Source organism: Triticum urartu, chromosome 7A (genome assembly GCF_056163025.1).
Source record: "Triticum urartu cultivar PI428250 chromosome 7A, HENAU_Tu73, whole genome shotgun sequence".
NCBI classification, from domain to species: Eukaryota; Viridiplantae; Streptophyta; class Magnoliopsida; order Poales; family Poaceae; genus Triticum; species Triticum urartu.
In genome coordinates, this window is record NC_141879.1 from 553,923,675 (window position 1) to 553,938,094 (window position 14,420).

A 14,420-nucleotide genomic window follows, 5' to 3' on the forward strand; every position below is an offset into this window, starting at 1 on the left:
GGCTAAGGAACGATCACGAAGATCCACTTGTGTGTCATCGGGTGCCCCCTTGCCCCCGTATATAAAGGAGGGAGAGGGGGAGGTGCGGCCGGCCCAAGGGGTGCGCCTAGAGGAGTCCTACTCCCACCGGGAGTAGGACTCCTCCCTCTTGCCTTGTTGGAAAAGGAAGGGGGAAGGGAGAAAGAGGAAAGGGGGGCGCCTCCCCCCTTCCTTGTCCTATTCGGACTAGGGGGGAGGGGGCGCGCGGCCTGCCCTGGCCAGCTCTCCTCTTCTCCCTTAGGGCCCATGTAGGCCCAATAACCCCCGGGGGGGTTCCGGTAACCCCCCGGTACTCCGGTAAAATCCCGATTTCACCCGGAACATTTCTAATATCCAAATATAGGCTTCCAATATATCAATCTTTATGTCTAGACCATTTCGAGACTCCTTGTCATGTCCGTGATTACATCCGGGACACCGAACAACCTTCGGTACATCAAAAGACAAAAACGCTAATTACGATCGTCACCGAACTTTAAGCGTGCGGACCCTACAGGTTCGAGAACTATGTAGACATGACCGAGACACGTCTCCGGTCAATAACCAATAGCAGAACCTGGATGCTCATATTGGCTCCTACATATTCTATGAAGATCTTTATCGGCCAGACCGCATAACAATATACGTTGTTCCCTTTGTCATCGGTATGTTACTTGCCCAAGATTCGATCGTCGGTATCTCAATACCTAGTTCAATCTCGTTACTAGCAAGTCTCTTTACTCGTTCCGTAATACATCATCCCGCAACTAAATTATTAGTTGCAATGCTTGCAAGGCTTGAGTGATGTGCATTACCGAGAGGGCCCAGAGATACCTCTCCGACAATCGGAGTGACAAATCCTAATCTTGAAATACGCCACCCAACAAATACCTTCGGAGACACCTGTTGAAAGATCGTGGATGTCGCCTAGAGGGGGGGTGAATAGGCGCTTTAAAATAATTACGGTTTAGGCTTGAACAAATGCGGAATAAACCTAAAGGTTAATTTGTCAAGCACAAAACCTAAAACAACTAGGCTCACCTATGTGCACCAACAACTTATGCTAAGCAAGATAAACTACTTAGGTGATAGCAAGATATATGACAAGAAACAATATGGCTATCACAAAGTAAAGTGCATAAGTAAAGGGCTCGGGTAAGAGATAACCGAGGCACGCGGAGACGACGATGTATCCCGAAGTTCACACCCTTGCGGATGCTAATCTCCGTTTGGAGCGGTGTCGAGGCACAATGCTCCCCAAGAAGCCACTAGGGCCACCGTAATCTCCTCACGCCCTCACACAATGCAAGATGCTGTGATTCCACTAAGGGACCCTTGAGGGCGGTCACCGAACCCGTACAAATGGCAACCCTTGGGGGCGGTCACCGAACCCGTACACTTTGGCAACCCTTGGGGGCGGTCACCGAAACCCGTCAAATTGCTCGGGCGATCTCCACAATCTAATTGGAGACCCCGACGCTTGCCCGGAGCTTTACACCACAATGATTGAGCTCCGAACACCAACAACCGTCTAGGGCGCCCAAGCACCCAAGAGGAACAAGCTCAAGGGTACCAAGCACCCAAGAGTAATAAGCTTCTCAACTTGTAACTTCCACGTATCACCGTGGAGAACTCAAACCGATGCACCAAATGCAATGGCAAGGGCACACGGAGTGCCCAAGTCCTTCTCTCTCAAATCCCACCGAAGCAACTAATGCTAGGGAGGAAAATGAGAGGAAGAAAAACAAGGAGAACACCAAGAACTCCAAGATCTAGATCCAAGGGGTTCCCCTCACATAGAGGAGAAAGTGATTGGTGGAAATGTGGATCTAGATCTCCTCTCTCTTTTCCCTCAAAAACTAGCAAGAAACCATGGAGGGATTGAGAGTTAGCAAGCTCGAAGAAGGTCAACAATGGGGGAAGAACACGAGCTAAAAGGATAAGGTTCATTGGGGAAGAAGACCCCCTTTTATAGGTGGGGAAAAATCCAACCGTTACCCACCAACCAGCCCGCGGCCAGCGGTACTACCGTGCCTGGCCAGCGGTACTACCGCAAGGCCGCGCGGTACTACTGCTTGCATCCAAGCGGTACTACCGCACGGCTGTGCGGTACTACCGTACCGACCCACGGTACTGCCGCAACCCCAGCACAGAACCGATAAACAGACGCACAGGAGCTGGGGGCGGAACTTCCGCACGCGCGGTACTACCGCGCCCCCATGCGGTACTACCGCGAGGCAAAAGTCCCAGCCAGGGGAAAAGGGAAACTTCCGTGCCTACTTCCGCAAAGAAACGGAAGTAGCAAAAACCCGACACAGTAGTACTGCCGAGGGGCGGTACTACTACCTGGCCGCATAGCGCGGTACTACCGCACGGCGAAAGCGGTACTACCGCGGTAGGTGCGGATGTAAAAAATTACATCCGCTCCTACTACCGCAAAGGGGCGGCACTAGCCTGGTGGGCAGCGGTAGTGCGGCTCCAGGGGAGCGGTACTACCGTGGGCACCTGCGGTACTACCGTGCCACTGCATGGTACTACCGCTGATGCCTACGGTACTACCGCTTTCCTGGGAGCAGTACTACCGCAACCAACAACGGCAGCCACACAAGGGAGGCAAGAAAACGGAGGAAGCTCCAAGGAAGAAGGAGGGGAAAAGAAGGATATGTGTACGTGATGAATCCACCCAAACCTTTCCAACACGGACCCTGACAAAACCACACTCAAGAGAACAAGAACTGCCATAACTTCTGCATATGAGCTCCGAATTGAGCAAACTCAAGCTTGTTGGAAACAAGATGACGAGTAGCATCAAAACAGCGACTGGTTATAGTAAGAAGAGGCAGGGAAGGTATGCCAACAAATAGAGGAGTGAAACCTCCAACCGAGAAGAACCGGCAAAACCTCCAACAACGAAAACATCATAGAGTATGCAAGCGAACTCCGTTTTCGATGAACTCAAGCTTGTCATCAAGATGACCAAAAGCTCTAAGACTCTCAAAGAGAACCAAACAAGAACCAAGAAAGATGATGCAAGGATGCAATGGTTTGAGCTCTCAGCGAACGATACGATCAAGCTACTCATCGAGAGCCCCCCTTGATAGTACGGCAATCGATCCTATAACCCAGTCTCCCAACTACCATCATGAGACCGGTAAAATAGAAAACCTATCAAGGGCAAACCTTTGCCTTGCACATGGTCCACTTGAGCTAGATGAAGACGATCTTGACTCCCTCAAGTTGGACCACCTTTCTTGATTGGGTTGAGTTGATGAAGACTAGTTGATTACTCCCCCATACTCCACTATGGGTGAGCCACTCTTCCGCACATCTTCACAAGTCCATTGTCACCACAAAGGACGGCAAGCTTCAAGCATTTGATATCTTCGTGATGCTCCACTTGAACTTGCACACTGCAACCTAACCCCACAAAGAACCCTCACGAAGACCATGGGTTAGTACACGAAGCGTAATTGACAATGCTTACCATACCATGGGATCACTTGATCCCTCTCGGTACATCTTCTACACTTTGTGGGTTGGTCAACTTGATTCACTCTTTGACTTAGTCTTGATCAACCTCTCACAAGACCAATCTTTAGGTAATTCCTTGAATAGCACCTTGGTCGACACAAACTCTCCTTGAAACTAACACATGTACTCCAACAAAAGCCTATGGACAAAAACCTTCAAATATAACTCAAGGCAACCATTAGTCCATAGAGATTGTCATCAATTACCAAAACCAAACATGGGGGCACCGCATGTTCTTTCACCTGTAGAGCACCTTTATAATCACCCAGTTACGTTGTGACGTTTGGTAGCACACAAAGTGTTCCTCCGGTAAACGGGAGTTGCATAATCTCATAGTCATAGGAACATATATAAGTCATGAAGAAAGCAATAGCAACAAACTAAATGATCAAGTGCTAAGCTAACAGAATGGGTCAAGTCAATCACATCATTCTCCTAATGATGTGATCCCGTTAATCAAATGACAACTCATGTCTATGGTTAGGAAACATAACCATCTTTGATCAACGAGCTAGTCAAGTACAGGCATACTAGTGACACTTTGTTTGTCTATGTACTCACACATGTATTATGTTTCCGGTTAATACAATTCTAGCATGAATAATAAACATTTATCATAATATAAGGAAATAAATAATAACTTTATTATTGCCTCTAGGGCATATTTCCTTCGGTTCTCTCAATGAACTCTTCCTCCCCCCATTATGCATAAATTGATCAACTCTTTCACATTAGCCATTTGTGATGGTACTTGTGCTTCAAAGACGAGTTTTGGTCATGGGCCCAAGGATAATTCTTCGCGGTGCCATACCAATTAACTCAAACATAGGTGGCTCCAGCCACCGCCCTCTCCTTTGAGAGGTTGTGTCTCACGGTTGGTGCTTGTTGTCTTTTGCCCTCCCTTCTTCATGCTGAGCTTGTGTTTGAGTTGCCTCGTGTATTAGCTCTTTAGTGTGTCCGTTCGCTTGAAGGTTGCATTGCAAAGGCCCCTTTATTCTCTGTTTTTGAAACTTGCATTTTCTTGGGTCTACGGTACTACCGTGGCTTACCACGGTACTACCACAGGAGATGCGCATGCTACCGCAACCAGCACGGCAGTAATTTTTTACTGCCGCTGGAGGAGCAGTACTACCGCCCACGGTGCGGTACTTCCGCCCGGGCGGTACTACCGCAGTGATGCGCGGTACTACCGCGCAGTCGCGAGCGCGTGGGGGTTAAGAGCGGGCAGGGGAAGTTCCAACTCCCCCATACCCATTCAACTCTTTTTCTCCACGCTGTCTCTCACTCTCCTGCCCAAGAATGGCATCGGAGAACCTCACCGGATCTCCGTCTCCGGCCGCTCTCCTCGCATTCCGTCCGGTGGGATCGTTCCCCACCACATCCTCTTGCCATGTAACAAGTTTTCTCCCCAACTCCCTCTCTCTTTGGTTCATTCTCTCATCTCTAGGTTTTTGGGGAGATGCATGTTGTTCTTGAGATTTTAGGCTAAATCTTTCCAAGAGTAGGATGTAGGAGAGTAGTAATGCGTAGACATGGTACTTGGTATGTTGCCTCGTGGTAGATTTGATCAACCGTAGTACCGCTCCGTTGTCACGGTTGTGCTCAGATCCGTTTGTGGTTCGGATCTGCCCCGTGCGGTACTATCGCACCTCTCGTGCGGTACTACCGCTCGTACTGTACTACCGCCCTCAGGAGCGGTACTACCACGCAAGGCGCGACACTAAAATTTTACTTCCGCTCCAAGCCACGGTACTACCGTGCCATCCTGGCGCGGTACTACCATGACTAGGAGCAGCACTAAAATTTTAGTCCCGCGCATCCATGCAGTACTACCGTTGTTGTCAAATCTCCCAAGTGGCAATTACCCAATGCTAGTTCTACTTATTTCCCTTGTTTTGTTCTGGTCTTTGCATTAAGCCTTCTCGTTTCTCTTGCGTGTTCTTGTGTTGTGTGTCATAGGTGGTGGCTCCGGTTCCAATGTCCGTCGTTCGAACCCCGTTCGCGACACAGGCTCAAAGCGCCTGTGCAACCATTATGAAGCTCCAGAGGGCTCCAATGCCCCCCAACGCAGAACCAAGTCAACCGCAACCAAGCATAAGGAGCCATCAATGAGCATGTATGAGATGCCACTAGCCGAGTTTGTCAATCAAAGGAAGATCAACCCCTATGTGAATCCCCGTGCAAACTTCAGAGGGAATGAGTTGTTCTGGACCAAGCAGGAGTATCTTATCTATCTGGATGTGATCAAGGCCAAGCAGAACCTCTATGTGGACATGCACTGGATTAACATGCATCATATGAGGGAGGATAAGCACCGCGCCTATTTTGGTGAGGCTTTGGACCTGGTGGAGCAGTTTGGGATTGGGGACTTGATCACGTTCCACCTGGACTTTGACCCTAAGATTGTGGCTCAGTTCTTTGCCTCGGTCCACTTCCACTCTGACGAGGAACGGACTTTGACATGGATGAAAAATGGACAACAGCTGACCGCCACGTGGAAGGACTTCATGGATCTGCTGCATGTTCGTGATGAGGGGCTCGACAAGCCCGTTGGTGTTTGCCCTCATGCCAACTCCGAGTCTGCTAACAAAAACAAGCTACAGCCATATCATGTTGAGAAGAAGCTTCCCAGTGGCAAGAAGACTTGGGTACTAAACCCATTCCTTGACATCATGTATCGGATCTTCCGCAACACCTTCTTCCCACGTATTGGTGACAAGGATAAGGTACATGCCTATCTCGTGGATATGATGCTCATTTGTGAGGAGGCGCGTCGTGCTTGGACGCAACCACTTGATGTCTCACATATCATGTGGTGTGAGCTACGATTTGCGGTGTTCAACCGTAAGGTACCCATCTATGGTCCTTACCTGTTTCACGTGATCTTGAAGACTTGGGAGAAGCTCTATCCCAATGTTGAGTTTGAGGCCCCCGATTGGACCCATCACAAGCCCATCAAGCTCCGCGTCAAGCCTAAGTGGGCTAACACCACTACCCGTGCTGAGGCAGCGGCTGCTCAGATGAACGTCGATGAGGATGAGATTGAGGAGAAGGAAGCGGATGAGGACAGCTCTGATGGGTATGCTCCACCCTCTACTGAACCCTCATGGGCTAAGAAGCTAGAGGCCAAGATGAAGGCCTTGTTTTGCATGCAAGCCAAGGGGCAATACAAGACTCATGTTGCTTCTAAGGAGAGTCGCCACCGCGACAAAAGGATCTTGAGGACATTTGGCGAGGACATATCCAGTGGGTCCGAGAAGCACATCACTCCAGAGGCCGAATGGATGGCGAAGCAGGGTTACAAGTGGACTGATTCTGAGGAGGAGCCCATCCCCATTGCTGAGACCGACGAGGAGCATGACGAGTGATCGTTTCAGCTTGAGCCACCACTTGTGTCGTAGGTGTCCTCTCTGCCTTTTTGTTGTCTCGATGCCAAAGGGGGAGAGAGTGTAGGATTTGCGAGTCGTGTGTCGTGTTTCGTCTTGTTGCTTTGCTTTCGTTTTGTTGAACCTCGTTTGCTTTGGTTTGGTTTGTGCTTATGAGACCTTTCTATCATATGGTGTAAGATATATGGACTCTTCCGTACCTTATTGAGCCTATGCTATCTTGTGTCCTTTACTTTATGCTCATAGTTTTTATCTTCCTTAGTGTTAGCTTTATCATTACAAGATATGCCTTGCCTATAAAATATAGGGGGAGTTTTGATCCTAGTATGTGTGTCGTGCAGTCCAAAGCACTTCTCCAATTAGCACACATCTAGGGGGAGCCCGTCTATATTTTTTAGATGTGGGGTTTGCCCATGTTCTTTTTATCTCCCTTTGTGCAAATCCCGTATTGTCATCAATCCACCAAAAAGGGGGAGATTGTAAGGGCATATTTATCTCTTAGTAGTTTTGGTGATTGATGACAATGCTTTTACGGACTAATCATGTGCATGGAGTATTTCAAACATATCATGACTAGGCACAAGATGATTTGGCGCCCCTCGAAGACTATTGAAGACGGTGTTTCTCTACGTTTCTTTTCGGTGGATTTGAATTGTAGGAAAGCCGTACTATTAAGAGGGGGTCCGCTTTGGAAATGTTTGGGTGGAATCATCACGTACACGTCTACTCCTTTTGCACCACCTTTCCTTTGGCTCTTTGGAGCATCCTCCATCTCTCCTTGTCTATGCAAAATGAAGGTCTCCTAGTGTTGCTGAACTGGGGCATGCGGTAGTACTGCTCCTCTGAAGCGGTAGTACCGCAGGTCCTTGCGGTAGTACCGGCCTCTGGCGTGGTAGTCCCACAAGTGCTCATGGTAGTACCGCACCTCGGGAGCGGTAGTACCGTGGCCTCAGGCCAAGCGCTGCTGCTAGTGCGGTAGTAGGGGGCGGATTTAAGTTTTTACATCTACGCCGTAGGCGGTAGTACCGCTCCATAGGTGCGGTAGTATCGTGCGCTCTGGCCACGCTCGGCAGCATGAGCGGTAGTAGGGGCGGATGTAATTTTTTACATTCGCGCCCTACGCGGTAGTACCGCTCTAGGTCTGCGGTATTACCGTGTCGGATTTTTGCATAGATCAAAACTCAGCGGAAGTTGTCACGGATGTAATTTTATATGTCCGTGCCTTCCCGGCCTAGTCCATTCCTGCCTTGCGCTAGTACCGCGCCAGCGGTTCTACCGCTCCTCCCCTTAGCGCTTCAGGACTGGTCTTAGGCCCTACCGTGGCAGCGGTGGTACCTCGGTTCACCGCGGTAGTACCGTGAGCCGTTGCAGTAGTACGACTTGTTTAGTGCGGTAGTACCGCAGGTCGCGGGCTGGTTTAGTGGATAACGGTTGGTTTGTTCTTTCACTATATAAGGGGTGTCTTCTTCTCTGAGTTGACCACCTCTTCCAACTCCAAGCTCCATTGTTGCTCTAAACTCCATTTTCGCCCGATCTCTCTCCCTAGCCGATCAAACTTGTTGATCTTCTAGGGATTGGTTGAGAAGGCCTAGATCTACACATCCACCAAGAGATATTTGATCCCCCCCCACTAATCCCTCACAAATCTTGTTACTCTTGGGTGTTTGAGCACCCTAGACGGTTGAGGTCATCGCGGAGCCATACTCCATTGTGGTGAAGCTTCGTGGTGCTGTTGGGAGCCTCCAATTAAGTTGTGGAGATTGCCCCAACCTTGTTTGTAAAGGTTCGGTCGCCGCCTTCAAAGGCACCAATAGTGGAATCACGGCATCTCGCATTGTGTGAGGACGTGAGGAGAATACGGTGGCCCTAGTGGCTTCTTGGGGAGCATTGTGCCTCCACACCGCTCCAACGGAGACGTACTTCCTCTCAAAGGAAAGGAACTTCGGTAACACATCCTCGTCTTCACCGACTCAACTCTTGGTTATCTCATCCCTTTACTCGTGCAAGCTTATCTTGTGTTACATCCCTTGCTTGCTTATTTACTTATTGTTGTTGCATCATATAGGCTGCTCGCCTAGTTGCATATCTAGACAACCTACTTTGATGCAAAGTTTCAATTGGTAAAGAAAAGATAAAAATTGTTAGTTGCCTATTCACCCCCCCTCTAGTCAACTATATCGATCATTTCACTTGCATCATAATTTTTTATGGGTTAATTAACAGGGATATAATGTCGAACATTTGAAGCACACTTTATTATTAATGCAATACAGATTGATTGTGCAATTTGTTAGATGGAAGTGATGGTAACAGAATAGGAGTACTAAATATGTTATGTGTGTTCTGTACAAAACTCTTTCCTTTTTGTTCCATGTTTTGGTCATATGCAATCATCCACCACATAGGTATCTCTAGACTGCATGCTTTGATCAGTTTTCATGCTATCCAATTGGAATTTCTCTGCATTTTGTTGAAACATGGTTGTGTAAGCTTTTGGTTAACCTATAACAGTTAGCTTGTCTTGTATCTATTTGATCAGTTTTGCTAAAAAATATGAACACACACACACACATTGTATAAATTTTACATGGATTTACATGATGGGCAATTAGCCTTGGTCTCCCGCCTCTTCCACTTTTCAGATGGTATGATTCTAAATTCAGTTAACATGAATCTTGATAATACTTTCTGGAAGTCGAAGACGGCATCAGGATTGTTAGGGAAAATAAGCCACGGCCGAGTCCAGGGCATGTCCGTGCGCGCGCTGGGCTTGTCTAGAAAATTTCATGCATCAGACCATAAACATTCTAATCAATTTAATTAATCTTATAAAATCTACGGGATGTTGGTTATTATACACCGTAATTACTCTATGATAGAGACACCATAGCGGTGTGTAGGTGGATGAGAAGTCATCACATGGGATAGGTTGAAAAGTGTGTGGGCTGTCGGGAGAGGATTTGTAGCACGGAGGGTGCAAGACACACAATCCGCTTTTTTGGCTTTTATATAATAATTTTTTGTTTTCATATTCGTGTTTCAAAGCTTTTTTTCAATCTTTTGTATCTTTTGAATTAAAAGTTCAAATTACGTTTTGTTTTCATATTCGTGTTTCTGGTGATGAAGTCTTTGAGCTGACATTCATTTTCAATACGTTTTGATGAATTTTGAAAAAAATGTTAACTTTTAACTTCTGAAATTTGATACGAGCTACCGGCAAAATTGTCAATTTCAGAATTTGCGAGCAACAAAATAGTAAGTTTAAGTTTCAACTTTGAATTTTGGTACGAGCGATCGACAAAATCATCACAAAAAAGGGTTTCCCCGCTTTGTACTACAAAGCAACCAACCGATACAACCAACGATAGGTGCTGGGGCGGAAGCAGCACAAACACATCCAAAAGAATCGAAAGAGAAAAAACAAAAGAAACAAATGTCGACAACGGCGGATCAAAAAAAAACGAAGAAGCCTCGCAACCAGTGCGCCCACCGAAAATCTCCCACCGACCTCCTAAATTCCGAAGCGTCGGTACCAAACAACACCTGCAAGAAGGGACGCGACGATGTCGACGCTGCTGCCAAGGGTTTTCCCTGGTATGCGACAAGGAGAGAGGAAAGGTAGCCCACGACGCCCTCCAGGAAGGTCCGGCGGCACCCTCAGACGCCACCACGTCGGTGTCGGTCAAGCCGACCTGGATTTCTCCCGATCCCAACCTTCACATCGGGCGCTCCGGAGCCCGCCACCAAACCGACCACCACCCTATGCCGACATGGTCTTGAAGCTTCCACGCCGTCTCACCACGGCACCACGAAGTGTGGTATGCACACCGAAGACGAGGAGCCGGGATTAGAGGCAACAACACCGTCAGCATGCGGGAGGGCTCAACCTCCACCGTCAATGACGGTAGCTGACCGGGCGCAATAACATGAGCATGCCAGACCCGTGAGCCCACATGCCCGGCCGAGCCCTCATTGGCCCGTACAGCTCCCGCCTTCGCGCTGCAACAGGCACGCCGTCGGCGTCGCCACTCCCAATCAGAGCTGCTCCTCCTCCCCACCGCGCAGAAGATAACAAAGCCGTGCCGGGGGCCGATCCGCTAGGACCCAGATGGGCCCACAGGGCCCGGATCCAAGCCGGGGGCGCGCCGCCGACCACCCCGCGCCACCAAGCTGCCCCACTGCCAAGGAGTCGCGTCGCCACCTCGTCCGCCGCCGGGTCGTCGGACCACAGCCAAACCGAGGAACACCGCCGCCGCCGACACCACCCGAAACAGCGCTGGGGTCGACCGCCGACGGCGGCAATGAAGGAAAGGAGAGTTGGGCCGTCGAGAAAGAAGAGGGAGGCGCGCCGCCCCGGGAGGCGGCGCAACGACGGATCCGGGAAGGGAATGGGAGGAGCGGGCCGGGCCCGGGCGACCGGCGGGGGCACGGGGGCGCAGGACTGCCGGCGGCGGCAGGAGGTGAGCAGGAGGAACCTAGCGAGGTTGGCGATTTGTTGTACCGGTGATCCCGAAACGACATGTTCTCCTACCCTGCGTTCGCGGGCTGTTGGTTCCGCTCGATATTTCGTTGGGGAGATCGATCGACAAAATCATTAGCTTCAGAAACTATAACTTAAAACTTGTTGTGCCCATGTTCAAAATTCAAAGACTTTCCGAATCGTGAGGCTAATCGTGAGGCAATCAAGCGGCTGACACGGCTATGCAAATGCGTGCCCCTGCGAATTTCCGGCGATCTATGGTCTATTATACATTGTTCAGCTAACAATACATCAGACAACCCAGAAATGCAACGTGGGTTAAGAATCTTGAAGCTTGCTCCGCCTTCGATAGTCTTGGTGCTGTCGCGTGGCCAGCCTCGCATTTCTCCTCCTAGTGTTGCCCTCGAGGAATGCCCTTAGATTACGATCCGACGAACCACCTTCCCCCAGAGCCTCCACGACCGCCCGCTTCCACTCTGACGCCGCGCGCCGTGCGCCCCCCGCGGCCTCGCCCTCCCGCATCACCTCCTCCACACGCCGCCTCACCTCGGCCGCGCGCAGCACGCCGTCGCCGCCCACCTCCGCGCGCGCTCCCACGCGCCACTCGCACTCGACGAGCCACGCGTTCATCCGCTGGTCCGACATCTTCGGCACGCACACCATCGGCACGCCGCACGCCACGCTCTCCATCACGGAGTTCCACCCGCAGTGCGTCACGAAGCAGCCCACCGCCGCGTGCGACAGCACGCGCACCTGGTCGCACCACTCCACCACCATGCCGTTCTTGAGCGGCGCGTCCATCTCCGTCTCCGTCGCCTCGCCATCCGCGAGCTCCGCCTTGATGTCCTGCCGGACGACGCACAGGTACGGCCTCCCGGTGTCCTCGAGTCCGAGGAGCAGCTCGTCGAGCTGCTCCCTCTCCATCCTCGCCAGGCTGCCGAACGCGACGTACACCACGGAGTCGGCCGGTTTGTCGTCGAGCCACTCCATGTACTTGGCGCCGTCCTGCTTGAAGAGGCCGGCCTCGTCGCCGGACGGGAGCACCGGGCCGATCGGCAGCGCGTCGTACGCTGCCACCGCGGCGAGCGCGCCCTCCTCGAGTTCCTGGCACGTGTTGACCAGCACGGTGGCTCTGGGGGTCTCCCTGTCGAGCGTGTCGAACAGGTCGCGGACGGTAGTGTACACGCTGTGGAAGAAGTCGGACGGGTCGGTGGAGTCGGTGAGGAAGGACGGGAGGTCCCGCACGGCCTGCGGCGGGAGGCCCGGGAAGCGCACGAGGAACGACGGGTCGTGGCGGTGGTCGGCCACGACGGCGGCGTGGCCATGGAAGTAGTGGTAGTAGACGGCGAGCACGGCGGCCGGCTGGATCCAGTAGAGCGCGGACGGCAGGCCTTTGTCGCGCGCCACGTCCGCGGCCCACGGGAGGAGCATCGTGTACACGACGCGGGTCACGGGGCGGCCGCGCGCGGCGAGCGCGTCCACCAGCTCCCCGACGCTGCGCGCGCCCGCGGCCTGGAAGGACGCCATGTAGTCGGTGAAGGCCGCGGGGTCGGTGCTGCTCCGGACGTACCCGGTCCCGGTGCCGTCCGAGAACGGGAGGAGCTCGAGGCGGCCGCCATCACCGCCGCCGTCGGCCGCGTCCGCGTCCGCCGGGAACATGCGGCGGTGCGCTGCTTCGGTGGTGGAGAACGTGGCGAGCGCGTCGGGCGCGGTGGCGAGCAGGCGCCGGGCGAGGCGGAGCGCCGGCGCGATGTGGCCCTGGAGCGGGAACGTGAGCACGAGGAAGTGCGGCTGCGGAGACATGCTTGTCCCTCGCTCTGACTCCGGCCACGGGTAGATTGGCGTACTCGATCTGCGGCGACGGCCAAAGGCGGTTTGTGTGGTGGCGTGTAGGGGCGTGGGTTTTTATTATGGTTCCGCGCGTGCGCGTCACGTGTTTGACGGAACAGCCGTGCAGAGCTAGGTTGTGTCAGGTGTGACGTGTCTAGGTTCTACGCCCGATACCCTTCTCATGTGCGTCCGCCTCCATCCATTGTTGGTTCACAAGAGTCCAATTTTCTTTGCAGACGACATAACAGTCCAATCGTGTCAGTTGGCGAAGTGAACGATCAGGCACGGCCGGTTTGGTTGGACACCGGTGGCGCTGCTCTCCTGCCGTCCCCGTACTGCTGCTCATATTCACTCATTTTTTACCACTGTTATTAAAAAGAGGTAATATCACCAGGAGTCATAAAACTTGCACTCAATGTTCAGTTTGGTGCTAAAACTTTAAAATACGGATTTATGGTCACATAACTTGTCCCCGCGTGCATATACGGTGCTTCCTCTCGTATCCAGCCACATGGCCTGTCAACATGGCGTGCCAGCCCGGTGAAGGCCCACTTGTCAGTGGTTGGGAATGCACAAGGCACTAGGTGACCATAACACGCTGGATTTTTTACAGAGAACTCCCTCACAGTTTATTTAATGCGCACAAAGCCATTAAATATAATGAAAAAAGATGGCACACATGGAGTTCAAACACGGAACCTGTCAATAAAATAGTCCGCCATACATCATTCCATCAGTGCCAATTGACGTTCAACATGATCAACTAAAATTCGTTTAATCACAAACAGAAACCCCAACGCGAATTGAGTGACAAAAAAGGGTGGCCCAGCAGATTCAATCTCTCAACCTCAAGCGTGGACACACTGCAGCTAAACACTACACTAAGTACCAACCAATGCCTGTAAAGAGAGAAGCCCGATTTTATATATTGTCCACGACCACTACTCGTATTCAGGTTCTTTTTCTCTCAGACCGAAATTTTCGACAACTGATCAGTCCCCAGAAAATTTGGCGGTCCCCCGAAAAAATGTTGTCGCCCGAAATTTTGAATTTAAACAACAAAAACAATGTCAAATATAATAACTTTTGTGTGCATACAATATCATAATGCAAAGTTAACTTAGTGGCAGGGGCCGCGATTCTATTCCTTGTATTGTGAAATATTTTTTTCTTTA

At 51.2% G+C, this 14,420-nt stretch overlaps 1 protein-coding gene across 1 annotated transcript; it reads right to left on the bottom strand.

Moving 5' to 3' along the window:
• Positions 1-11,529: 11,529 nt before the first annotated feature.
• LOC125521418 (UDP-glycosyltransferase 75C1) lies at positions 11,530-13,300 on the bottom strand. Its single transcript, XM_048686479.2, has one exon. The coding sequence runs from the start codon at positions 13,216-13,218 to the stop codon at positions 11,734-11,736; it is 1,485 nt and encodes a 494-aa protein (XP_048542436.2). The 5' UTR covers positions 13,219-13,300; the 3' UTR covers positions 11,530-11,733.
• Between the last annotated feature and the right edge of the window lie 1,120 nt (positions 13,301-14,420).

Bases quoted from the DNA above. Each gene is read 5' to 3' on its own strand.
- LOC125521418 (XM_048686479.2), bottom strand. From the start codon at position 13,218: ATGTCTCCGCAGCCGCACTTCCTCGTGCTCACGTTCCCGCTCCAGGGC.